We start from the raw sequence: 27,389 nt of genomic DNA on the forward strand, positions 1-27,389 counted from the left end.
AGACTCCGAGGTACTTGAACTCCTCCACTTGGGGCAAGATCTCCTCCCCAACCCGGATATGGCACTCCACCCTTTTCCGGGCGAGAACCATGGACTCGGACTTGGAGGTGCTGATTCTCATCCCAGTCGCTTCACACTCGGCTGCGAACCGATCCAGTGAGAGCTGAAGATCCTGGCCAGATGAAGCCATCAGGACCAAATCATCTGCAAAAAGCAGAGACCTAATCCTGCAGCCACCAAACCGGATCCCCTCAACGCCTTGACTGCGCCTAGAAATTCTGTCCATAAAAGTTATGAACAGAATGGGTGACAAAGGGCAGCCTTGGCGGAGTCCAACCCTCACTGGAAACGTGTCCGACTTACTGCCAGCAATGCGGACCAAGCTCTGACACTGATCATACAGGGAGCGGACCGCCACTATCAGACAGTCCGAAACCCCATACTCTTTGAGCACTCCCCACAGGACTTCCCGAGGGACACGGTCGAATGCCTTCTCCAAGTCCACAAAGCACATGTAGACTGGTTGGGCAAACTCCCATGCACCCTCAAGGACCCTGCCGAGAGTATAGAGCTGGTCCACAGTTCCACGACCAGGACGAAAACCACACTGTTCCTCCTGAATCCGAGGTTCGACTATCCGGCGTAGCCTCCTCTCCAGTACACCTGAATAGACCTTACCGGGAAGGCTGAGGAGTGTGATCCCACGATAGTTAGTACACACCCTCCGGTTCCCCTTTTTAAAGAGAGGAACCACCACCCCGGTCTGCCAATCCAGAGGTACTGCCCCCGATGTCCACGCGATGCTGCAGAGTCTTGTCAACCAAGACAGCCCTACAGCATCCAGAGCCTTAAGGAACTCCGGGCGGATCTCATCCACCCCCGGGGCCTTGCCACCGAGGAGCTTTTTAACTACCTCAGCAACCTCAGCCCCAGAAATAGGAGAGCCCACCACAGATTCCCCAGGCACTGCTTCCTCATAGGAAGACGTGTTGGTGGGATTGAGGAGGTCTTTGAAGTATTCCCTCCACCGATCCACAACTTCCGCAGTCGAGGTCAGCAGAACACCATCCGCACCATACACGGTGTTGGTAGTGCACTGCTTCCCCTTCCTGAGGCGGCGGATGGTGGTCCAGAATCGCTTCGAAGCCGTCCGGAAGTCGTTTTCCATGGCTTCCCCGAACTCCTCCCATGTCCGAGTTTTTGCCTCCGCGACCGCTGAAGCCGCACACCGCTTGGCCTGTCGGTACCTGTCCGCTGCCTCAGGAGTCCTATGAGCCAAAAGAACCCGATAGGACTCCTTCTTCAGCTTGACGGCATCCCTCACCGCCGGTGTCCACCAACGGGTTCTAGGATTACCGCCACGACAGGCACCAACTACCTTGCGGCCACAGCTCCAATCGGCCGCCTCGACAATAGAGGTGCGGAACATGGTCCACTCGGACTCAATGTCCAGCACCTCCCTCGTGACATGTTCAAAGTTCTTCCGGAGGTGGGAATTGAAACTCTCTCTGACAGAAACACAAAACTTAAAAACTAAATGATTTACAATTGCACACACAAGGTTTTGTGCAGCTTCACTCATTGTAAAGGAAGATCATGTGCTTCGTACACCTGCAGGACCGCAAGCAAGGTCGCAGAGAAAATGCGGACTGGAATTTGAGTGATGTGGGCATTTTCTATATGAACAAGTGGAATGGATTGGATACCGACGCACTAAAGGGGCTCTCTACCTTACGCTACGAAGTGAGGGGAAACTGAGTGAATAATAACAGGTTATATGATTATTTATTTAAACTCATATTCGGGCCACTTTATAATGACTATGTCAGGATGTATTTGTAAAAAAAAAAAAAAAAACACCAAATTATTTAGGGGGGCTTAAGAATATTTTAGGGGGGCTTGAGCCTAACAACGCCAATGCAACAACGTGATAGAAAACATGACAAAACACAAGGACAATTCAGTAAACTGTAGGGACAACAGTTCTTGTTTCTGGTGGGACAGAACCCTCGCTAAAATATGGGATGATGTCATTGGTGGTTTCACTACCAGCCAAGAAATGACATGTGAATGGCAGCTCCATAGCAAGATAGCACTTTCACAAGGTTGCCAGATTAGGCGGTCTGCTCTGTTTTCTGCAACCCCGTTTTCTCCACTAAACATATTGCACATGTATTGATCGCCATTCAGCTTCTATTAACTTGTCATATGGCGATGACGGGATTTTTTGATTGGCGCCCCTTTGATCTAGACGTCCCATTTAAAGGCACAGTCTGTGTTTACATTGAGAAAACAGCGAAAAGAGTGCTTAGCGCGTTTTTGCGTTAATGGGAGGCAATGTGTTAATCAACATTTTGATTGGTTTGTGTTTGTGTCTGCAGAGAGCTTCCTGCTAATGCACACCTCAACTCCTGATCAACAACATGTGCACTCCCCAAGAGAAGCACAGATGTCATGTCTTCAACCATCACTGGACAAGTGGCTCATTTTTTCAGGATTTATAATTCCCTCCACCATAAACGATCCTTCACATCTTGACACTTGATGTTTGTTTGCAATTTCCCACCTCTGCTTTTTAGGTATACCCAGCAGGGTTTTAATTTCTTTTCAGAATTAATAGCTTTGGCTTTGGCTTGGTTATTTCCTTTCTAAATTACTATGTTCAGTTGCCAAAGCATGTAGCTAGTAACTTGAACACATACACACACACACACACACATACACACACACACCTGTGAAGTGAAAACCATTTCAGGTGACTACCTCTTGAAGCTCATGGAGAGAATGCCAAGAGTGTGCAAAGCAGTAATCAGAGCAAAGGGTGACTATTTTTTAGGAAATTAGAATATAAAACGTGTTTTTAGTTATTTCACCTTTTTTTGTGAAGTACATAACTCCACATGTGTTCATTCATAGTTTTGATGTGACAATCTACAATGTGGGCAGCACGGTGGTAGAGGGGTTAGTGCGTCTGCCTCACAATACGAAGGTCCTGAGTAGTCGTGAGTTCAATCCCGGCCTCAGGATCTTTCTGTGTGGAGTTTGCATGTTCTCCCCGTGACTGCGTGGGTTCCCTCCGGGTACTCCGGCTTCCTCCCACCTCCAAAGAAATGCACCTGGGGATAGGCCCCTCCCACCTCCAAAGACATGCACCTGGGGATAGGCCCCTCCCACCTCCAAAGACATGCACCTGGGGATAGGTTGATTGGCAACACTAAATGGGCCCTAGTGTGTGAATGTGAGTGTGAATGTTGTCTGTCTATCTGTGTTGGCCCTGTGATGAGGTGGTGACTTGTCCAGGGTGTACCCTGCCTTCCGCCCGATTGTAGCTGAGATAGGCTCCAGCGGTAGAAAATGGATGGATGGAATCTACAATGTAAATAGTCATGAAAATAAAGAAAACACATTGAATGAGGAGAAGGTGTGTCCAAACTTTTGGCCTGTACTCTATATATATATACCGTATTTTCCGCACTATTAGCCGCACCTAAAAACCACAAATTTACTCAAAAGCTGACACAAGCGGCTTTTAACCCGGTGCGCTTTATATATGGATTAATATTACGATTCATTTTCATAAAGTTTCGATCTCGCAACTTCGGTAAACAGCCGCCATCTTTTTTCCCGGTAAAACAGGAAGCGCTTCTTCTTCTACTGTAAGCAACCACCCGCCCGCGTAGAAGAAGAAAAAGCGCGTGGATATACCGTACGTTTCATTTCCTTTGTGTGTTTACATCTGTAAAGACCACAAAATGGCTCCTACTAAGCGTCAGGGATCCGGTTCATGAAAAGACGCAATCTCTCCATCCGCACACGGATTACTATTTCACAGCAACTGATATTCCTGTGAACCGCACTGTGGATACAACGGGAGCACGTACGGTGAATATTCGCACCACAGGGAATGAGAAGTCATCCTTCACTGTGGTTCTAGCTTGCCATGCTAATGGCCAGAAACTTCCACCCATGGTGATATTCAAAAGGAAGACCTTGCCAAAAGAGACCTTTCCAGCCGGCGTCATCATAAAAGCTAACTCGAAGGGATGGATGAAGAAAAGATGAGCGAGTGGTTAAGGTAAGTTTAAGTTTACGCGAAGAGGCCGGGTGGCTTTTTTCACGCAGCTCTGTCCATGTTGATATACGTATGTTTGTGATTGCACATTTGCGTACATTTTGGGAGTGAACAGAGTTGTTAGAACGCTGGTTTTTAATATATTATTAAAGTTTGACTGACCTATCTGACTGTTTTTTTGACATTCCTTTAGCGCACTTAGATGCGGCTTACAACACGGGGCTTATAGGTGGACAAAGTTTTGAAATATGCCGTTCATTGAAGGCGTGGCTTATAACCCAGGGCGCCTTATGGTGCGGAAAATACGGTATATATATATATATATATATATATATATATATATATATATATATATATATATATATATACAACCACTGTCAGTAACTACAGTTGGTCATCACATCTGTAAGTGCAAGTTAAAGCTCTACTATGCAAAGCGAAAGCCAGTTATCAACAACACCCAGAAACGCCGCCGGCTTCTCTGGGCCCGAGATCATCTAAGATGGACTCATGCAAAATGGAAAAGTGTTCTGTGGTCTGACGAGTCCACATTTCAAATTATTTTTGGAAATATTCGACATCGTGTCATCCGGATCAAAGGGGAAGCGAACCATCCAGACTGTTATCGACGCAAAGTGTAAAAGGCAGCATGTGTGATGGTATGGGGGTGCATTAGTGCTCAAGACATGGGTAACTTACACATCTGTGAAGGCACCATTAATGCTGAAAGGTACATACCGGTTTTGGAACAACATATGCTGCCATCTAAGCGCCGTCTTTTTCTTGGACGCCCCTGCTTATTTCAGCAAGACATTGCCAAGCCACATTCAGCACGTGTTAAAACAGCGTGGCTTCGTAAAAAAAGAGTGCGGGTACTTTCCCGGTCCGCCCGCAGTCCAGACCTGTCTCCCATCAAAAATGTGTGGCGCATTATGAAGCGTAAAATACGACAGCGGAGACCCCGGACGGTTGAACGACTGAAGCTCTACATACAACAAGAATGGGAAAGAATTCCACTTTCAAAGCTTCAACAATTAGTTTCCTCAGTTCCCAATCATTTATTGAGTGTTGTTAAAAGAAAAGGTGATGTAACACAGTGGTGAACATGCCCTTTCCCAACTACTTTGGCACGCGTTGCAGCCATGAAATTCTAAGTTAATTATTATTTAGTTTATGAGTTTGAACATCAAATATGTTGTCTTTGTAGTGCATTCAATTGAATATGGGTTGAAAATGATTTGCAAATCATTGTATTCCGTTTATATTTACATCTAACACAATTTCCCAACTCATATGGAAACGGGGTTTGTATATATACACACACACACACACACATACATGTGAAAATAAATACACATTTTTAATTCATTGAAGAAGCTATCATATGAGTACAAATAAAGCAGAGATGCTTTTTGCTTGGGCTACATTGAATAGAATCTTGTTACCTTAACAAATATGTAAAGCTATTCTCAAGCCTGTCAACCCTCCTGACTTCCTTGACAACTCTTAGTTTGCTCTTTTTTTCTGCGTAGTCTCTCCAATATTTTTACCGCATTCATGAATAGTTCATTTTCTCACCTAATTTAGATTCACTTTCGGATTATTTTTTTATTTTTTTTATAAATACAGATGTTGACAGGTATGCCATTCTGCATTTATGTTGTAGGAAAGGGCAGAAAAGAGAGTAAATAGTCATGTTTTGTGGAACCAATTGATTAGAATTGGAGGGTGTGGAGCCACTCTGTTCATGACAAATTGTTCAAAGTGGTTTGGCTGTGAAAGCAAAGCACTTCAGCTCATAATTCTGAAGAAAATGTTCCAAGGAATGAAGCTGAACCTGGCAAATGTTTAGCAATTTCTAAAATCAATTCCAAACAGATTACATTCACATCATAGGAGACCAATCAGCTAATCGCTCACATGCTAATTTCCCTAGAGTGAATATTTAGAGCACATTAAAAAGATGATACAGCTGAAATGATGCAAGGACGTCTTGTTCCTCCAACGAAGGCTCATTTCAGACGCTGCAGATGAAGTTCAAATGAAGTATTCACGTTTGAAGAAACAACCCTGCAGTGTTTTAATCTCGTTATGTTGACTAAACAAACCTTTGACTTCTTAGTCATGTGCAGAGGTGGCTAGTAACGTGCTACATTTACATCTACTTGAGTAACTTTTGGGATCAATTGTACTTCTAAGAGTAGTTTTAATGCAACATACTTTTACTTTTACTTGAGTATATTTATAGAGAAGAAACGCTACTTTTACTCCGCTACTTTTATCTACATTCAGCTCGCTACTCGCTACTGATTTTTATCATCTGTTAATGCACGCTTTGTTTGTTTTGCTTTGTCAGACAGACCTTCATAGTAGGATCTATCGCATGCCTCCGTTTCACCAATCAAATACAGTCACTGGTGACGTTTGACTCCGTTTCACCAATCAAATGCAGTCACTGGTGACGTTTGACTCCGTTTCACCAATCAAATGCAGTCACTGGTGACGTTTGACTCCGTTTCACCAATCAAATGCAGTCACTGGTGACGTTTGACTCCGTTTCACCAATCAAATGCAGTCACTGGTGACGTTTGACTCCGTTTCACCAATCAAATGCAGTCACTGGTGACGTTTGACTCCGTTTCACCAATCAAATGCAGTCACTGGTGACGTTTGACTCCGTTTCACCAATCAAATGCAGTCACTGGTGACGTTTGACTCCGTTTCACCAATCAAATGCAGTCACTGGTGACGTTTGACTCCGTTTCACCAATCAAATGCAGTCACTGGTGACGTTTGACTCCGTTTCACCAATCAAATGCAGTCACTGGTGACGTTTGACTCCGTTTCACCAATCAAATACAGTCACTGGTGACGTTTGACTCCGTTTCACCAATCAAATGCAGTCACTGGTGACGTTTGACTCCGTTTCACCAATCAAATGCAGTCACTGGTGACGTTTGACTCCGTTTCACCAATCAAATGCAGTCACTGGTGACGTTTGACTCCGTTTCACCAATCAAATGCAGTCACTGGTGACGTTTGACTCCGTTTCACCAATCAAATGCAGTCACTGGTGACGTTTGACTCCGTTTCACCAATCAAATACAGTCACTGGTGACGTTTGACTCCGTTTCACCAATCAAATACACTCACTGGTGACGTTTGACTCCGTTTCACCAATCAAATACAGTCACTGGTGACGTTTGACTCCGTTTCACCAATCAAATACAGTCCCTGGTGACGTTTGACTCCGTTTCACCAATCAAATACAGTCACTGGTGACGTTTGACTCCGTTTCACCAATCAAATACAGTCACTGGTGACGTTTGACTCCGTTTCACCAATCAAATACAGTCACTGGTGACGTTTGACTCAGTTTCACCAATCAAATACACTCACTGGTGACGTTTGACTCCGTTTCACCAATCAAATGCAGTCACTGGTGACGTTTGACTCCGTTTCACCAATCAAATACACTCACTGGTGACGTTTGACTCCGTTTCACCAATCAAATGCAGTCACTGGTGACGTTTGACTCCGTTTCACCAATCAAATGCAGTCACTAGTGACGTTTGACTCCGTTTCACCAATCAAATACAGTCACTGGTGACGTTTGACTCCGTTTCACCAATCAAATACAGTCACTGGTGACGTTTGACTCCGTTTCACCAATCAAATACACTCACTGGTGACGTTTGACTCCGTTTCACCAATCAAATACAGTCACTGGTGACGTTTGACTCCGTTTCACCAATCAAATACAGTCCCTGGTGACGTTTGACTCCGTTTCACCAATCAAATACAGTCACTGGTGACGTTTGACTCCGTTTCACCAATCAAATACAGTCACTGGTGACGTTTGACTCCGTTTCACCAATCAAATACAGTCACTGGTGACGTTTGACTCAGTTTCACCAATCAAATACACTCACTGGTGACGTTTGACTCCGTTTCACCAATCAAATGCAGTCACTGGTGACGTTTGACTCCGTTTCACCAATCAAATACACTCACTGGTGACGTTTGACTCCGTTTCACCAATCAAATGCAGTCACTGGTGACGTTTGACTCCGTTTCACCAATCAAATGCAGTCACTGGTGACGTTTGACTCCGTTTCACCAATCAAATACAGTCACTGGTGACGTTTGACTCCGTTTCACCAATCAAATGCAGTCACTGGTGACGTTTGACTCCGTTTCACCAATCAAATGCAGTCACTGGTGACGTTTGACTCCGTTTCACCAATCAAATGCAGTCACTGGTGACGTTTGACTCCGTTTCACCAATCAAATGCAGTCACTGGTGACGTTTGACTCCGTTTCACCAATCAAATGCAGTCACTGGTGACGTTTGACTCCGTTTCACCAATCAAATACAGTCACTGGTGACGTTTGACTCCGTTTCACCAATCAAATACACTCACTGGTGACGTTTGACTCCGTTTCACCAATCAAATACAGTCACTGGTGACGTTTGACTCCGTTTCACCAATCAAATACAGTCCCTGGTGACGTTTGACTCCGTTTCACCAATCAAATACAGTCACTGGTGACGTTTGACTCCGTTTCACCAATCAAATACAGTCACTGGTGACGTTTGACTCCGTTTCACCAATCAAATACAGTCACTGGTGACGTTTGACTCAGTTTCACCAATCAAATACACTCACTGGTGACGTTTGACTCCGTTTCACCAATCAAATGCAGTCACTGGTGACGTTTGACTCCGTTTCACCAATCAAATACACTCACTGGTGACGTTTGACTCCGTTTCACCAATCAAATGCAGTCACTGGTGACGTTTGACTCCGTTTCACCAATCAAATGCAGTCACTAGTGACGTTTGACTCCGTTTCACCAATCAAATACAGTCACTGGTGACGTTTGACTCCGTTTCACCAATCAAATACAGTCACTGGTGACGTTTGACTCCGTTTCACCAATCAAATACACTCACTGGTGACGTTTGACTCCGTTTCACCAATCAAATACAGTCACTGGTGACGTTTGACTCCGTTTCACCAATCAAATACAGTCCCTGGTGACGTTTGACTCCGTTTCACCAATCAAATACAGTCACTGGTGACGTTTGACTCCGTTTCACCAATCAAATACAGTCACTGGTGACGTTTGACTCCGTTTCACCAATCAAATACAGTCACTGGTGACGTTTGACTCAGTTTCACCAATCAAATACACTCACTGGTGACGTTTGACTCCGTTTCACCAATCAAATGCAGTCACTGGTGACGTTTGACTCCGTTTCACCAATCAAATACACTCACTGGTGACGTTTGACTCCGTTTCACCAATCAAATGCAGTCACTGGTGACGTTTGACTCCGTTTCACCAATCAAATGCAGTCACTAGTGACGTTTGACTCCGTTTCACCAATCAAATGCAGTCACTGGTGACGTTTGACTCCGTTTCACCAATCAAATGCAGTCACTGGTGACGTTTGACTCCGTTTCACCCATCAAATGCAGTCACTAGTGACGTTTGACTCCGTTTCACCAATCAAATGCAGTCACTGGTGACGTTTGACTCCGTTTCACCAATCAAATACAGTCACTGGTGACGTTTGACTCAGTTTCACCAATCAAATACACTCACTGGTGACGTTTGACTCCGTTTCACCAATCAAATGCAGTCACTGGTGACGTTTGACTCCGTTTCACCAATCAAATACACTCACTGGTGACGTTTGACTCCGTTTCACCAATCAAATGCAGTCACTGGTGACGTTTGACTCCGTTTCACCAATCAAATGCAGTCACTAGTGACGTTTGACTCCGTTTCACCAATCAAATGCAGTCACTGGTGACGTTTGACTCCGTTTCACCAATCAAATGCAGTCACTGGTGACGTTTGACTCCGTTTCACCCATCAAATGCAGTCACTAGTGACGTTTGACTCCGTTTCACCAATCAAATGCAGTCACTGGTGACGTTTGACTCCGTTTCACCAATCAAATACAGTCACTGGTGACGTTTGACTCCGTTTCACCAATCAAATACAGTCACTGGTGACGTTTGACTCCGTTTCACCAATCAAACAGAGCCAGGCGGTCATATGATTAACAAGCTTAAGCTTACATGAACTCAACGTCAAATTTGAGGAAGCACATGGCGGTAAGTAACCTTAGTAGATATTTTGGCTGTCACCGTAGGCTGATGTTAGCTTCCCTGCTATGAATCACTGTCAAATGTACATCGTGTGGGGACATTTATTAACGCACTGCAGACTCATACAAACACGCACACACACACACACACACACACACACACACACACACACACACACACACACACACACACACACACACACACACACACACACACACACACCTGTACTGGTAGGCTAGCAGGGCAAATGTCCCTAACGCGGCCAACATGTAAAAAAAAAACCCCAGGTTTGAGTACCACAAGTCCCGCAGCCGGCCACGCGAGTCCAGGGGTGCCCAACATGCCCAAAATGCACCCAGCATAGTCACAGGGGGAGGAGGGGAGCGAAAATTCCCCTTCAGGGGACCTTTTGCAGCCGGCTACGCCAGTCCAGGGGTGCCCAACATGTCCAAAACGCACCCAGCAAAGTCGCACTGTGAGTGTGGAAGAAAAGTTGGAAAAGTTGGCAAAAGTCCCGAAAATGATCAAAAATGACACCCAGGTTCGAGTCCCACAGGTCCTGCCGCGTTTCACCCGAGTACGGGGTGCCCCCGACATGTCCAAAACCCACGCAGCAAAGTCGCACTGTGAGTGTGGAAAAAAAGTTGGAAAAGTTGGCAAAAGTCCCGAAAATGATCAAAAATGACACCCAGGTTCGAGTCCCACAGGTCCCGCCGCGTTCCACCCGAGTTCAGGGTTCCCCCGACATGTCCAAAACCCACCCAGCAAAGTCGCCCTGTGAGTGTGGAAGAAAAGTTGGCAAAAGTCCCGAAAATGATCAAAAATGACACCCAGGTTCGAGTCCCACAGGTCCTGCCGCGTTTCACCCGAGTACGGGGTGCCCCCGACATGTCCAAAACCCACCCAGCAAAGTCGCACTGTGAGTGTGGAAGAAAAGTTGGAAAAGTTGGCAAAAGTCCCGAAAATGATCAAAAATGACACCCAGGTTCGAGTCCCACAGGTCCCGCCGCATTCCACCCGAGTTCGGGGTTCCCCCGACATGTCCAAAACCCACCCAGCAAAGTCGCCCTGTGAGTGTGGAAGAAAAGTTGGAAAAGTTGGCAAAAGTCCCGAAAATGATCAAAAATGACACCCAGGTTCGAGTCCCACCCGAGTACGGGGTTCCCCCGACATGTCCAAAACCCACCCAGCAAAGTCGCCCTGTGAGTGGGGAAGAAAAGTTGGAAAAGTTGGCAAAAGTCCCGAAAATGATCAAAAATGACACCCAGGTTCGAGTCCCACAGGTCCTGCCGCGTTTCACCCGAGTCCGGGGGTGCCCCCGACATGTCCAAAACCCACCCAGCAAAGTCGCACTGTGAGTGGGGAAGAAAAGTTGCAAAAGTCCCCAAAACTAATCCCCTACAGTGATTTTGTAAACAGGTTTCCCTTCAGGGGACCTTTATTTTGGTCCCCATAACGTCAAACATCCCTAAAGTGACTTTGTAAACAGAAAGACTTCCCCAATAAGTACGCATTGCCAGAACACACACACACACACACACACACACACACACACACACACACACACACACACACACACACACACACACACACACACACACACGCAAAGAAACACCAATCAGTGTGTTCCCAGGTGCAGCCCACACCTATCAGTTTATGGTTTGCGTAAAGGCTAACTTGTTATTTTCCTTTGTAATTTTTTATGTTAATGTATTATTATTTAATATATATTATTGTTTTAGTTGCTTAAGAGATATTCCTGGCTCTGAATTTGCTCATTGCTATTTTTGTGTTTTTGTGCATTATTTGTTGCCGTCATCATTAAAGGAACAGGTTACTCATCAGTTACTCAGTACTTGAGTAGTTTTTTCACAACATACTTTTGACTTTTACTCAAGTAAATATTTGGGTGACTACTCCTTACTTTTACTTGAGTAATACATCTGTAAAGTAACAGTACTCTTACTTGAGTACAATTTCTGGCTACTCTACACACCTCTGAACAAACCTTTGAGTTGTTAGTCATGTGTTAAATGATAATCCCTTTAATCCATATCAAATCTCTCACCATGCTAATCCATCTCCATGTGAACGCTACCAACGGAATAATTAACATTAATTATCAAGGTAATCTAAAAAATCTTGGTTTATTACTTACAACTATTTCCCCTAAATGAAGCATTGAGGCTATTAAGTGTGTTTTATTCCATTCCTTGATTAATCGAACAAATGATTCTAAAATAATAGACACAGCTGCAGCCATAATGCAAATGTTTAATAACCTTTATACTTTTTTCTTTGGCAGATTTTTACATCAAAAAAATGTCAATTTTGACATTGAAATGAGCATGATTCAGAATCAGAATGATTGACGCCAACATGCAGGGCTGTACGCTCAGATGTTTTACTAGCAACACAGGTGCTACTAAATCAAAGAATGTATTCCTGTATCAGAATCAGAATCAGCTTTATTGTCATTACGCAAGGTAACGAGATTGAGGCCATTCCATACAGTGCGATGTGTGCATGCTAGAAAAACAATGTGCAAATATATAAAAATATAAAAAATATAGAAGTGCAATGAATATGGTGTGAAATGAATATATACATGAAAAAAACAAAAACAAAAACAGGGTGGTTGGTGGAATGGGTTATTGCACCGAAGAGAAGGCAGTTATGAGGGACAATGGGGCAGTCCGTTCAGGATGGTTATGGCCCTGGGGAAGAAGCTGTTCTTTAGCCTGTTTGTTTTGGTTTTAATGCACCTGTAGCGCTTCCCAGAGGGCAGCAGGTGGAACAGGTCAGAGCCAGGGTGGGTGCTGTCCTTGATGATGGCACTGGCTCTGTTGAGGCAGCGGGAGGTGTAGATGTCCGTCAGAGAGGGGAGAGGGCGGCCGATGATCTTCTGAGCCGTCTTGACCACTCTTTGCAGCCTCTCCCTGTCTGCTGCAGTGCAGCTGCCGTACCATACCGTAATACAGTAGGTCAGCAGGTTCTCGATGGACGAGCGGTAGAAGGTCAGCAGCAGGTCAGGCTTCAGGTTGTACTTCCCGAGGACTCTAAGGAAGTGTAGCCGCTGCTGAGCCTTCTTGATGATTGATGTGGTGTTGACTGTCCAGGAGAAGTCATTAGAGATGTGGACTCCAAGGTACCTGAAGGTGTGGACCCTCTCTACACGCTCGCCGTTGATGTAGAGGGGGGCAGGGTCGGTGCTGCTCCTCCTGAAGTCGACGATGATCTCTCTGGTCTTGCTGGTGTTGAGAGCGAGGTTGTTCTCCGAAGACCAGGCCGTCAGCTTCAGGACCTCCTCTCTGTAGGCAGCCTCGTCACCCCTGGAGATGAGCCCGACCACTGTGGTATCGTCGGCGAACTTGACGGTAAGGTTGTCACTGTGGGCCGGACTGCAGTCATGGGTGTAAAGGCAGTAGAGGAGGGGGCTCAGCACACAGCCCTGTGGGGAGCCGATGCTCAGCGTGCGGGAGGATGAGAGGTGCGGGCCAAGTCTCACATTCTGGGGTCGGTCCGTTAGGAAGTCCCTTATCCAGGCGTTTGTGAGAGGGGGGAGGCCAAGAGTGTCCAGTTTATTGCAGAGTCTGTCCGGGATTATTGTATTGAAGGCAGAGCTATAGTCCACAGAGAGCATCCGGACGTAGCTCTGCTGCTGCTCCAGGTGGTTCAGAGCAGAGTGGAGAGCAACAGCTATGGCGTCCTCTGTGGACCTGTTCGCCCGGTATGCGAACTGGTGGGGGTCGAAGTCTGGAGGGATATGGTCCTTGATGTGCTGGAGAACAAGTCGCTCGAAGCACTTCATGATTACCGGAGTGAGGGCCACTGGTCGGTAATCATTCAGGCTGGTGATGGGGGCCGGCTCTATGCAGGGGCAAGAGGGAGCACGGCCCCCTCATTTTAATGTCTTGCACCTCAAATCAAAATGTTGGAAGTATACACAATGTATTTATGACAAGTTGACAAAATGATCTGCAGTAGCGTAAAAATTAGTTGACACGCTACAACACTCATATAATATCACCTTCATCTTCATCTTCCCTCTTTTCTGTCCCTCCGCGAGTCCGCACGCGCCCACAAAGGCACACTTATGTTGCCATCCAAGCAACGTTATCACGGACGCCCCTGCTTATTTCAGCAAGACAATGCCAAGCTACGTGTTACAACAGCGTGGCTTCATAGTAAAAGAGTGCGGGTACTAGACTGGCCTGCCTGTAGTCCAGACCTGTCTCCCATTGAAAATGTGTGGTGCAAACTCTATAAAAAGTGGTAGATGTCTCCTGCATGTTTGAGAAGGTAGCAAAACACCACAGGCAGGAGCACGATGACATAAATGTGCAGTAAATGAGAGTATCGCTATGGTGATGCCCCGCAGAGTACAGGCAACGTCCTCATTTGAATAAGGCGGTCTGCACCACTTTTCAAATTGTACACACAGTCTTAGTAAATCACCTTGCAACACGTCCAATAGTACACGCTATTTTATGGAATTTAATTTTATATATATATATATATATATATATATATATATATATATATATATATATATATATATATATATATATATATATATATATATGTCTTAATAAGGTTATCCAAAAAATAGTGCTCGATACCGTAGTAGAGCGCAATATATGTATGTGTGGGAAAAAAAATCACAAGACTATTTCATCTCTACAGGCCTGTTTCATGAGGGGGGGTACCCTCAATCATCAGGAGATTTTAATGGGAGCATTCACATACCATGGTTTATATAGGGCACAGAGTGGGTGGGTACAGGCTGGCGTAGGGGCGTGGTGATTGGCTCATGTGTTACCTAGGAGGTGTTTCCGTTTGGAGTCGGACAGAGCGACTCCAAAACCAACAAAGGCTGTAACTGTCGAAAGAAACCTGATTGCCCCCTCAACGGGGGGTGCTTACAAACATCAGTTGTCTACCAATCTAAGGTAATACGCAAGGACATTAACACATCCGACACATATGTAGGATTAACCGAGGGAGAATTCAAAACCAGATGGAACAATCACAAGGCTTCTTTCAGGAACAGAAACCTGCGAAATACCACAGAACTCAGCAAACACATTTGGGACCTCAAAGACAATAATGTTGAATATTCAATAACATGGCAAATTCTTGCATCCAGCACACCTTACAATAGTGGTAATAAAAGATGCAACCTATGCTTGAAAGAGAAACTGTTTATTATTTACCGTCCAGACCTGTCATCCCTCAACAAGCGCAGCGAAATTGTAACAGCATGCCGCCACAGACGGAAACACCTCCTAGGTAACACATGAGCCAATCACCACGCCCCTACGCCAGCCTGTACCCACCCACTCTGTGCCCTATATAAACCATGGTATGCGAATGCTCCCATTAAAATCTCCTGATGATTGAGGGTACCCCCCCTCATGAAACAGGCCTGTAGAGATGAAATAGTCTTGTGATTTTTTTCCCCACACATACATATATATATATATATATATATATATACATACATATATATATATATATATATATATACATATATATATATATATATATATATATATATATATATATATATATATATATATATATATATATATATATATATATATATAAATATATATATATTTATATATTTTTATATATATATATATATATATATATAAATATATATATATTTATATATTTTTATATATATATATATATATATATATATATATATATATATATATATATATATATATATATATATATACACACACACAAATACATACAGTATAATCAATGTCAATATTTCTTAACTTACTATTTTTTTTATTAGATAGGCTGAAAATCAAACAATATTTTGTATTTAAAAATATATGTATGCAAATATTGTTCAAAATCTAGTATCAAATCAAATATATATTTATTTTTAATTTAAGTACTATTTGGTTAAAATGGAGCTATTATTTGATAACTTTAGATTTTTTTTTACTGCTAAAGAAATAAATGCATGCTACATGTTTTGTATTCACGCCTACATTAACATAAACATTGTTTTTTTTGAAATATCAAATTGAATATATACTTTAAAAATGTCAATTCATATACAGTATACAATGAATTTAAATGAATCAATTTATCGTCAAGTATACAACAAATAGAAATACGATCAATAAAATGGTTGATTTTTAGATTTTGAAATACTTGAAAACTTTCTGTAACAAACTTTTGAGCAGCGGATTTGCAGTTTTCCATTTCACATGCCAAAACACGCACGCACGTACACACACACACACACACACACACACACACACACACACACACACACACACACACACACACACACACACACACACACACACACACACACACACACGCTTGGATTTTGAAATACTTGAAAACTTTCTGTAACAAACTTTTGAGCAGTCTCCATCTCATATGCCAAAACACACGCATGCACGCATTCATTTATACACACACACACACACACACACACACACACACACACACACACACACACACACACACACACACACACACACACACACACACACACACAGACACACTTGGCTACCGGAGAACTCCAGCTGACAGGTGCTGCTGTGAGAGGCTTGCATCCACTAATTATAGTGTGTGTGTGTGTGTGTGTGTGTGTGTGTGTGTGTGTGTGTGTGTGTGTGTGTGTGTGTGCATGTGTCTCAACTCTCTGCCTGCTCTTACTCTCTGTTTTTATTCTATGACTTTTTCAGTCTCCACAGGTGTGATATTCAGGTGTGTGTTGAGAAGCAGCTCATGTACCCGTGAGGCCTCCACTCACCAGAATGCTTCTAGCAGCCTCTCCATCTCCATCTCCACCTCCACCTCCACATCCACCTCCATGTCCATCACAGACACAAAGGCAAACAGAAGCATCAAAAGCCCACCTGGGCCTGCCATGAATAGCAAGATGTTGAGTTAACTTCAGGCCAGCTGAGCTAGCTGACAGCTTCGTCTGTCTGCAGGTGAAAGTAACAAAGCTCACCACCAAATGAGAAAATAATGAACACAAAACACTTTTGGCTTTGGTTATTAATTATTATTTATACCTTATTTTCCAGACTATAAGGCGCACTTAAAATCCTTGTTTTCCCTCAAAACCACACAGTGCGCCTTATAACCCGGTAGGGATGATGTTCGAAACCGGTTCTCCCGGTTGTTCGATAAGAAAAGAACCGATTCCATGGACTCGAATCCTTTTTTGAGAACCAGGTCCCGTTATCGAAAGCCACTATAGTAAAGAAAAAGAGTTGATTCTTTATTCGAATCCCTGGGAATGAATCCTTTTTTTTTTACTAGGAAATGCCCTGTGGCACGTTCCAGGAAATGACGTAGCTCAGTCATTAGGCGGCAGATACAGAAAGCAGCAACAACAATGGACCGGAAAAAACGCCTCAAGGCATGGCTTCATTTTACCATAAAATACGACGAGGAAACTGCTATCTGCAATTATTGCCAGGCTTCGCTCTCATGTAAGGGGGGAAGTACAACAAGCATGATGAAACCTGTTCAGGCTGCACATAACCTGAAGGTTAGAGAAAGGTGTCGTGGAGGAGCAGCGACGAAGCACGCCCCTCTTCAACTTGTAGCGCCAATTCCAGTGATAGTGGCGGTGAGTAACTAACATTAACTGTTGCCGGTTCATTTCCATATCTGCTCACTCGTAGCCTTTAGGCTAAAATAAGGTTACCTCGTATGTCAATCCAGGATTGCAGTAATGTTAGCTAGACTAACGTTACCTAAGCATAGTCCGGAGGCTAACGGTAACGTTAACGTTAGCCTTTTTGTATGTGTCTGATAACGTTAACATTATCTTGTAGCCTACACCAGTGGCCCCCAACCACCAGGCCGTTGCCCGGTACCGGTCCGTGGATCAATTGGTACCGGGCCGCACAAGAAATAAAAAATAAAAAAATAATAATATATATATATATTTTTTTAATTAAATCAACATAAAAAACCCAATATACACTTACAATTAGTGCACACACCCAAAAAACTTCCCTCCCCCATTTACACTCATTCACACAAAAGGGTTGTTTCTTTCTGTTATTAATATTGTGGTTCCTACATTATATATCAATATATATCAATACAGTCTGCAAGGATACAGTCAGTAAGCACACATGATTGTATTTTTTATGACAAAAAAAAAATACCATGGGTAACAACAGTCAATATTTATTTATTTTATTTTATTTTTTTAGGGTGGTAACAACAGTCAATATTTATTTTTTATTTTTTTTTTTCTTATAAAATAAAAGTGAGCTTTTGTTAAACCAAATATTGTGTTTTTTTTCCATATACAACAACTTATCTGGATTCGATAAGAGAATCGATAAGGAATCGGTTCTATAAGAGGATTCGATAATGGGCTCAAACTCGATCATTTCTTATCAAACATCATCCCTATAACCTAATGTACGCAATACTTCTGGTTTTGCTTACCGAAATCGAAGCAATCTTATTTGGTACATGGTGAAATGACAAGTGTGACCAGTAGATGGCAGTCACACATAAGAGATACGTGTAGACTGCAATATGACTCAAGTAAACAACACCAACATTTTATATGTTGCATTAAAAATATAGAACATTGTGCTCAAAAATCTATCAAAATGTTTTAGTAGGACTTTGGTAAGCTATGAAGCCACACCACTTGATGGATTGTACTGTGCTTCAACATAGGAGTATTATTATGGTGTGTGTATAAGGTAAGATTTATTATCTGGCATTTTGTTTCCCAATATAAAGTTAAAAGTTAAAGTTAAAGTACCAATGATTGTCACACACACACTAGGTGTGGCGAGATTATTCTCTGCATTTGACCCATCACCCTTGATCACCCCCTGGGAGGTGAGGGGAGCAGTGGGCAGCAGCGGTGGCCGCGCCTGGGAATCATTTTTGGTGATTTAACCCCCAATTCCAACCCTTGATACTGAGTGCCAAGCAGGGAGGTAATGGGTCCCATTTTTATAGTCTTTGGTATGACTCGGCCGGGGTTTGAACCCACAACCTACCGATCTCAGGGCAGACACTCTAACCACTAGGCCGCTGAGTAGGTATATATATATATATATATATATATATATTAAGCAAAAGCAACTTTTCTTATCTTCTGGTCCCTGCTGATCTGTATTTGGGATCTGCATAAATCCTGAAAAATTGTGTGCGTCCGCCTTTGTAGTGGATAATCTTCTTTTTCTCTATTTTCTTGTTATGTGACATTCATCCTCCACTGTTGCCATTTCTAATATAAAGTAGTGTAAAGTTCTTACTTATATCTGTCAGTAAACTCACCATGAAAGCACTAAAACATACCGGTGTAGTGACTTTACATTATTCACCCAAGGAACTTTACTTATTAGAGAGTTCCGGTCACAGGACACATTTCGGGCGTTGTTGTTGCACTAGTGAGCCACGGATGAGGAGATGCTGCTCTTCAACTTTTCTTACCCATTGCTACCTAAATAAGTCCCAAAAATGTTAAATCAAACCGTGGAAGCATTGCGGAGATATTTATAAAATAATCTTGCCTTCCTTTCTACTACCGCCAAACAAGCTGTTTGGAATGTGCTCAATTGGTGATGTCCCAAATTGGGAAACCCGTCAGCGAAATATCCATAATATGGTAAACATGTACTCAGAGTCCGGCATTGTGGTGTGCGCTTTCGTCAAAAAGCTCACGTTTTGTGGGTGGTCTTATTTACGTGCCTCCACTTGGACAGCGTCTTCTCCCCGTCATCTTTGTTGTAGCGGTGTAGCGTGCAAGGACGGGAGTGGAAGAAGGCGCACACGCGCAATTTTTCAGGATTAATGCAGATCCCAAATACAGATCAGCAGGTACCAGAAGGTAAGAAAAGATTATTTTGCATAATATTGTGAAACAAAATGCCAGATAATATGTCTTACCTTATACACACACCGTAATAACACTCTTATGTTGAAGCACAGTACAATCCATCAAGTGGTGTGGCTTCATAGCTTAACAAAGTCCTACTAAAATATTTTGATAGATTTGATAGATTCTATATTTTCAATGGAACATTTAAAATATTGGTGTTGTTTACTTGAGTCATATTGCAGTCTACACGTATCTGTTGTGTGTGACTGCCATCGCATTGCAGTCTACACGTAGCTCATATGTTTGACAGCCATCTACTGGTCACACTTATCATTACACCATGTACCAAATAAAATTGCTTTGAGGTCGGTAAGCAAAACCAGAATCATTCCGGGTTATAAGGCGCACTGTCTAGTTTTGAGGGGAAACAAAGGATTTTAAGTGCGCCTTATAGTCCGGGAAATACGGAATAGTAGACTCGCTACTGAGGCGCTAAAAACTCCAACAAAGTGGGGGGAGAAGACGCAATCTTAAGTGGAGGCAGTAACGGTGCGTTCTAAGAAGCTGTCAGAAAGTGGCTCGAAAAAGGTTTTTTAAACATAAACAATATTAAAATGTTGACCACAGGGAAGTGTTTTAAATGTGGAAAATAACTGTGGACACTCTTGTGATTTAAATCACATGGGACTGTCTGCCCCGCGGGATTTTTAGGACCAGTCATAGACAATTTAGAGTGAAAAGCAAATGTTATTTTCAGTCGCATACAAAACATTCTAACTTGGATTGTTTCTCTGGCTTGGAGACTCTCCCGAAGGACACAACAAACTCCCTTCTTGTCTCTCATGGACACACACCTGTGGTTGTTGACATTGGACTGAGTGGCGGCTGCACGACATCAAGGCCGCGGAACAGAGGCACGCGGCAGGCTTACACACACACATGCATCCATACCCCACACACATACATACCCCACCCCCAATCCAACGCCCTCGACGCAAATCCCATAGGGGTGATGAAAGGATGGTCAGCGCCTGAGAGCTGCGGCCAGCCACCATGGCCCCCCCACTCCCTCCCCTCTGTTGCTAGATATCTGGAGATGTACGTTGTAATATGTATATGTGCTTTGCTATGGAGGTTTTTTCCCACTAGGAGCCCAGTCTAGATTGTATTTTTTTTACTCATCCTTCCCCAGCATTTGCCTTTTTCCCATCTTTTACGGGGCGCCTTGTGGCGACCCATCAGCGTTCCTGTTCTGTAACCCTGTACACTGTTTGTTTGTCTCATCTTCAACGTGTCTGTGCTGAAAACAAAGTTTGGTTGTACTTGTTGCAATGACAATAAAGACCTATCCTATCTTAAAAAATAATGCTATAACACCTTTAAAACCCGTGAACTACACAATTGTTGGACAGTCCAACTCACCAAGGCCAGGAGGGTTCTCAGGACACGGCGGCAAGGGCTTGGGTGAAGGCGCCTGATTGGTCTCTGGCCGCACGCTCGACCTCGCCTGCTCGGCAGCGGTCAGGAAGTTTGCTAAGGTGGTGTTGGGCCTCGATATGTTGTAGTAGTAAAAATGATGTCCGGTGCTGGCATTATTCCGGGAACTGTTACGTCCGTTGTTAAAGCGGCTGAAGAGGTCGAAGCGCTGCGAGTAGACATCGAAGTATAGGATCATCATGATGAGGAAGTGGAGCAAGCAGAGCAGCAGAACACCTTTACAGATGCGCTCCAGAGTCCGGCCCAACATCAGCCGGGTCATGGCCGAGGACGATGAGCGGCGCGCGACCAGCTACGACGACGCGCTCATCCTGTCAGTCCTGTGGTAGGTATCCACTTCAATTAGATTATGTAGTTCACCAGAGGTCATGGGGTCACATATGGGGCTCCAGATTTGTCCTGATGCGTCTCTGCATGTCCAAGGACCTCAAACTATTGGATATGCATTGATCCCAGATGGTACTCGGTCCAAACTGCACTTGTCGAACGATGAGTGTTATCTCAGCTGTAAGGCAACGCGACATGCGCTCAAGCACCACTGCGCCATTCAGTAGGACAAAAAAACGTCCCAGCCGGGTCTCAGTGACCAGTCATCCCAGCGCCGCCTGAGGTCTTACTGATAACGCTGACCTCCTGGAGGGTCGCCTCAGGCACCTGAACAAAGGAATAGAGAGAAAGTCAAAAGGGTTGCAATATTAATTGAAACTAGAACATTTCTGCGGAAATGTTGATGGGCCAGGTATCTGTGCCCTGGACTTCTGGCTGGGGGTCGCCGGAAGCCGCCGTACTTTGAAGATGGTGCCGAGTGTCCCAATCCGAGAGTTTTAGGTGTAACTGTACAACATAAGCTACAGAGCTAGCCTAAAACGTTAAGCATGTTTGCAAACGTTAGCATGATAACAGTTAGCATGTTTCATACACCAAGTTATACAACTCAAAGGTGTATGGCTGCGAAAATAGAGAAAAAAGTGGAAGATTACATGGAAAAACATAGCATGCTTAAATTAGATTAGCAGCATGCTATTGTTTGCATGCTAACAATGAACAAATATCACATACCAAGTTATATGACTCTGGTGTAAACGGTTGCAAAACTAGCTCAAAAAGTTAGCATGCTAACAGTTAGCTTGTGTCACATACCAAGTTAAATGACTCTCTAACGGTTGCCCGTAGCGATTAGTTTTCGGAAGAGCGTCGCCATGTTAACACGAAATGTTCCCAACTTAAAGTACCCCCATTGGCAAGACTTTTCTGACGGTATAACATATGTGGGGGTTAGTTGGCCAGTTCGTCTTGTATTAAGCATAAGAGAAACGTGCGGAACTATAATAAAGTTAGAAGCATGAGCAATGATAATATGGGCTGCTTGCATTGCTAGCGCCCATTCACTGCTCCTTAGCAGCATGTGAATGGGTGCTGGCATTGCAGCAGGCCCATAATTATGGACAGTACTGACTCCAACCAGTTTGGACTGCTCAGTTTTTCCAAGAAAAAACAATTGCAGTTGGAATGAGACACACCAACAATTCTGACATTATGTCATAATGGGAGACACATTTTATCCAAGAGATTTGAAGCAGAGTAGAGACTTTGGAGCAGAGTAGAGACTTTGGAGCAAAGTAGAGACTTTGGAGCAGAGTAGAGACTTTGGAGCAGAGTACTGCGCCATACAGAGCCAAATCAAAAGCAACATCCATCCATCCATCCATCTTCTTCCGCTTATCCGAGGTCGGGTCGCGGGGGCAGCAGCCTAAGCAGGGAAGCCCAGACTTCCCTCTCCCCAGCCACTTCGTCCAGCTCCTCCCGGGGGATCCCGAGGCGTTCCCAGGCCAGCCGGGAGACATTGTCTTCCCAACGTGTCCTGGGTCTTCCCCGTGGCCTCCTACCGGTCGGACGTGCCCTAAACACCTCCTGAGGGAGGCGATCGAGTGGCATCCTGACCAGATGCCCGAACCACCTCATCTGGCTCCTCTCGATGTGGAGGAGCAGCGGCTTTATTTTGAGCTCCTCCCGGATGACAGAGCTTCTCACCCTATCTCTAAGGGAGAGCCCCGCCACCCGGCGGAGGAAACTCATTTCGGCCGCTTGTACCCGTGATCTTGTCCTTTCGGTCATAACCCAAAGCTCATGACCATAGGTGAAGATGGGAACGTAGATCGACCGGTAAATTGAGAGCTTTGCCTTCCGGCTCAGCTCCTTCTTCACCACAACGGATCGATACAGCGTCCGCATTACTGAAGACGCCGCACCGATCCGCCTGTCGATCTCACGATCCACTCTTCCCTCACTCGTGAACAAGACTCCGAGGTACTTGAACTCCTCCACTTGGGGCAAGATCTCCTCCCCAACCCGAAGATGGCATTCCACCCTTTTCCGGGCGAGAACCATGGACTCGGACTTGGAGGTGCTGATTTTCATCCCAGTCGCTTCACACTCGGCTGCGAACCGATCCAGCGAGAGCTGAAGATCCTGGCCAGATGAAGCCATCAGGACCACATCATCTGCAAAAAGCAGAGACCTAATCCTGCAGCCACCAAACCGGATCCCCTCAACGCCTTGACTGCGCCTAGAAATTCTGTCCATAAAAGTTATGAACAGAATGGGTGACAAAGGGCAGCCTTGGCGGAGTCCAACCCTCACTGGAAACGTGTCCGACTTACTGCCGGCAATGCGGACCAAGCTCTGACACTGATTATACAGGGAGCGGACCGCCACAATCAGACAGTCCGATACCCCATACTCTCTGAGCACTCCCCACAGGACTTCCCGAGGGACACGGTCGAATGCCTTCTCCAAGTCCACAAAGCACATGTAGACTGGTTGGGCAAACTCCCATGCACCCTCAAGGACCCTGCCGAGAGTATAGAGCTGGTCCACAGTTCCACGACCAGGACGAAAACCACACTGTTCCTCCTGAATCCGAGGTTCGACTATCCGGCGTAGCCTCCTCTCCAGTACACCTGAATAGACCTTACCGGGAAGGCTGAGGAGTGTGATCCCACGATAGTTAGAACACACCCTCCGGTTCCCCTTCTTAAAGAGAGGAACCACCACCCCGGTCTGCCAATCCAGAGGTACCGCCCCCGATGTCCACGCGACAGCATAAGCTAATGCTAGCATGTGTGTTCATTTCCAAATGTGCCAATTGTGAGTATTGTAGGTACATTGCTGCATCTTTTGTGGTGTTCTGAGAGAGAGAAGTAGTGGACATCGTCAACAGAGACAGACAAATGGTGAGTCCACACGGTCCAGTGTGACACAGACGTCAATTTTAACAGCCGAGCGACTTGAAATGCATTTGGGAACGAATAAAGCGCCCTGCAAGTTATCTTGCTCAGGCCGCCGTTTATGTTGTGATCAATGGGAGTAAGGAAAAAGAAACCCCGAGAAATTCAGATAGACTTCTGTGGCCATTAAAATGCTAATGCTAGTTTGGAAGACAAGGTGCTTCGAAATGTAAGTATGTGCTAGAATGCATTAAAAACAGAGTCAAAGTCAGAGTGAGTGACAGGAGGAAAAGCTCACTTTGAGGAAAATCAATGTTTAGTTTGAATCACTTGACTCTGAGTATAAGGTTTTTTTTCAAGGTGAACAAAAAAACCCAATGTGTATTCGGTTACCACCCACCAAAACATAAATGTGTTATGTGATAAACAATAAGATGTCAAAACAGAGCATGAAAAGATCATCAAGAACTATGGCATGGACAGAGCAATGTCGCCAGGACGACTAACTGGCAAAACAGGCTTAAATAATAGTCTCTGATTAGAGCAGGTGCGTGAGTCAAACACAGGTGAACCTACTGAGTTGTCATGGAAACTAAAACAAACAAGGGTGCACAAAAACAGGACCTAATGAAGTCCAAAACTAACAGAACATAACTAAACAAAACATGATCTAGACCACAGATCATGACAATTGAGTGTCGTCTTACATTAAAAGGAAACTTGACTCAACAGAAGAAAAGTAAGCATTATTTGAAATAAGCCATCTAGTGGAACTAAATAGTCTAACTACAGGACCAAAAGTACAAAATACATATACTGTATAATCAAATGTAAATGTCAAAAATGTCTGCAAAAGTATAGTCTTATGTTCGAGGAGATCTTATATTGAAGAAACACGTGACTCCATGTAAAAAGAGAAAACTGCATTTGTATCCATTCATCCATCCATCTCCTTCTTCTGCTTATCCAGGGTAGGGCCAAGCAAGGCAGCCGAAGCAGAGAACCCCAGACTTCCACCTTACAGGCTACTTCCACAAGCTCCTCCTAGGGGATCCCAGGGCGTTCCCAGGCCAGCTAAGACACTTATCTCCAAGTACCTCCAACGTGTCCTGGGTCTTCCCTGTGGCATCCTGCCTGTCGGACTGGCCCTGTACACCTCCCTGACCAGATGCCTGAGCCAACTCATCTGGCTCCAGAGGAGCAGCGGCTTTAGTCCGACTCCTTCTGAATGACAAAGCATCTTATCGTGTCTCTTAAGGGAAAACATGGACACTCTACAGAGGACGATAACCAGCCCAGTGGCCTTGTGGTTAGAGTGTCCGCTTTGAGACTGGGAGGTTGTGAGTTCAATCCCCGGCCGAGTCATACCAAAGACTACAAAAAATGGGAGCCATTACCTCCCTGCTTGGCATCAAGGGTTGGAATTGGGGTTTGAATCACCAAATGATTCCAGAGCGCAGGGGTTGAACATGGGGATGGGTCAAATGCAGAGGACATATTTCACCACACCCAGTGTGTGTGACAATCGTTGGGACTTTAACTTTAACCTGACTTTTATTTTGGTCGCTAACACCCACGATCTTGTCTTTGTGGTAGCAATCTAAAGCCAATGCCCAAAGATGAGGGTATAAACGTACTGTATACCATCGGGTAAATTGAGAGCATTGCCTCCCGACGCAAAGTCCACATCACCTATCCGCCTGTCAATCTTATGATCCACACTTTCCTCACACATGAGCAAGAACCCGAGGTAATTGAACTCCTCCACTTGGGGAAAAATCTTGTCCCAAACCTGGAGATGGCACTCTTACCTTTTCCAGGCAAGAAACCATAGACTCAAACTTTGAGTATATGATCCTTATTTCAGTCTCTTCAAACTCGGCTGAGAACCGATTCCATGAGCGCTAAGATCATGGCGCGATGAAGCCAGCAGGACCACATCATTTTCAAAAAGCAGAGACCTAGTCCTGCGATCACCAAGCCATCCCCTCAACACTGTGCCTGTATCATACAATGCTGAAGTTATGAACAGAATTGGTGAGAAAGGTCAGCCCGCACTGGAAAAGGGTGACTAACAGCCAGCAATGCAGACCAAGCCGGGAGCGTAAACCGCCACAATCAGGCCGTCCAATACTTCATATTCCTGGAGTATTCCCCACAGGACTTTTTCCCACTTCCCGAAAGACACGGTCAAAAGCCTTCTCCAAGTCCACAAAACACATGTATATTGGTTAGGTGAACTCTCATTCACCCTCAAGTACCATGCCGAGAGTATATAGAGCTGGTCCACAGTTCAACGACCAGGATAAAAACCACACTGCTCCTTCTGTTTCCGAGGTCCGACTATCCGGCATAGCCTCCTCTCCAGTACACCTGAATAGACCTTTGCTGGAAGGCTGAGGAGTGTGATGCCACGATAATTGGAACACCCTCTGGTCCCACTTCTTAAAACAAGGAACCACCACTCTGGTCTGCCAACCCAGGGACACCATCCCTAAGTCCAAGCAATGTTGCCGATCCTTGGTAACAAAGACAGCCTGACAACGCAACCACAAAGTTGATCATTGAACTGCGACCCATGGGGTCAAGGTGCCAGGTGCACATATGGA

General features: G+C 44.5%; 1 protein-coding gene across 2 annotated transcripts in view; it reads right to left on the bottom strand.

Annotated features, from left to right (window-relative positions):
- Window positions 1-27,389, bottom strand: part of b4galt2 (UDP-Gal:betaGlcNAc beta 1,4- galactosyltransferase, polypeptide 2) — a 177,460-nt gene that overhangs the window by 127,894 nt on the left and 22,177 nt on the right. For both annotated transcript variants that reach the window (XM_061942836.2, XM_061942828.2), the window contains exon 2: window positions 21,479-22,207. In XM_061942836.2, coding sequence (XP_061798820.1) covers window positions 21,479-21,815 — 337 coding nt within the window. In that variant the 5' untranslated portion in view covers window positions 21,816-22,207. The remainder of the gene's footprint in view (window positions 1-21,478; window positions 22,208-27,389) is intronic.

The sequence above is a fragment of the Nerophis lumbriciformis genome, linkage group LG03, assembly GCF_033978685.3.
Source record: "Nerophis lumbriciformis linkage group LG03, RoL_Nlum_v2.1, whole genome shotgun sequence".
NCBI lineage: Eukaryota > Metazoa > Chordata > Actinopteri > Syngnathiformes > Syngnathidae > Nerophis > Nerophis lumbriciformis.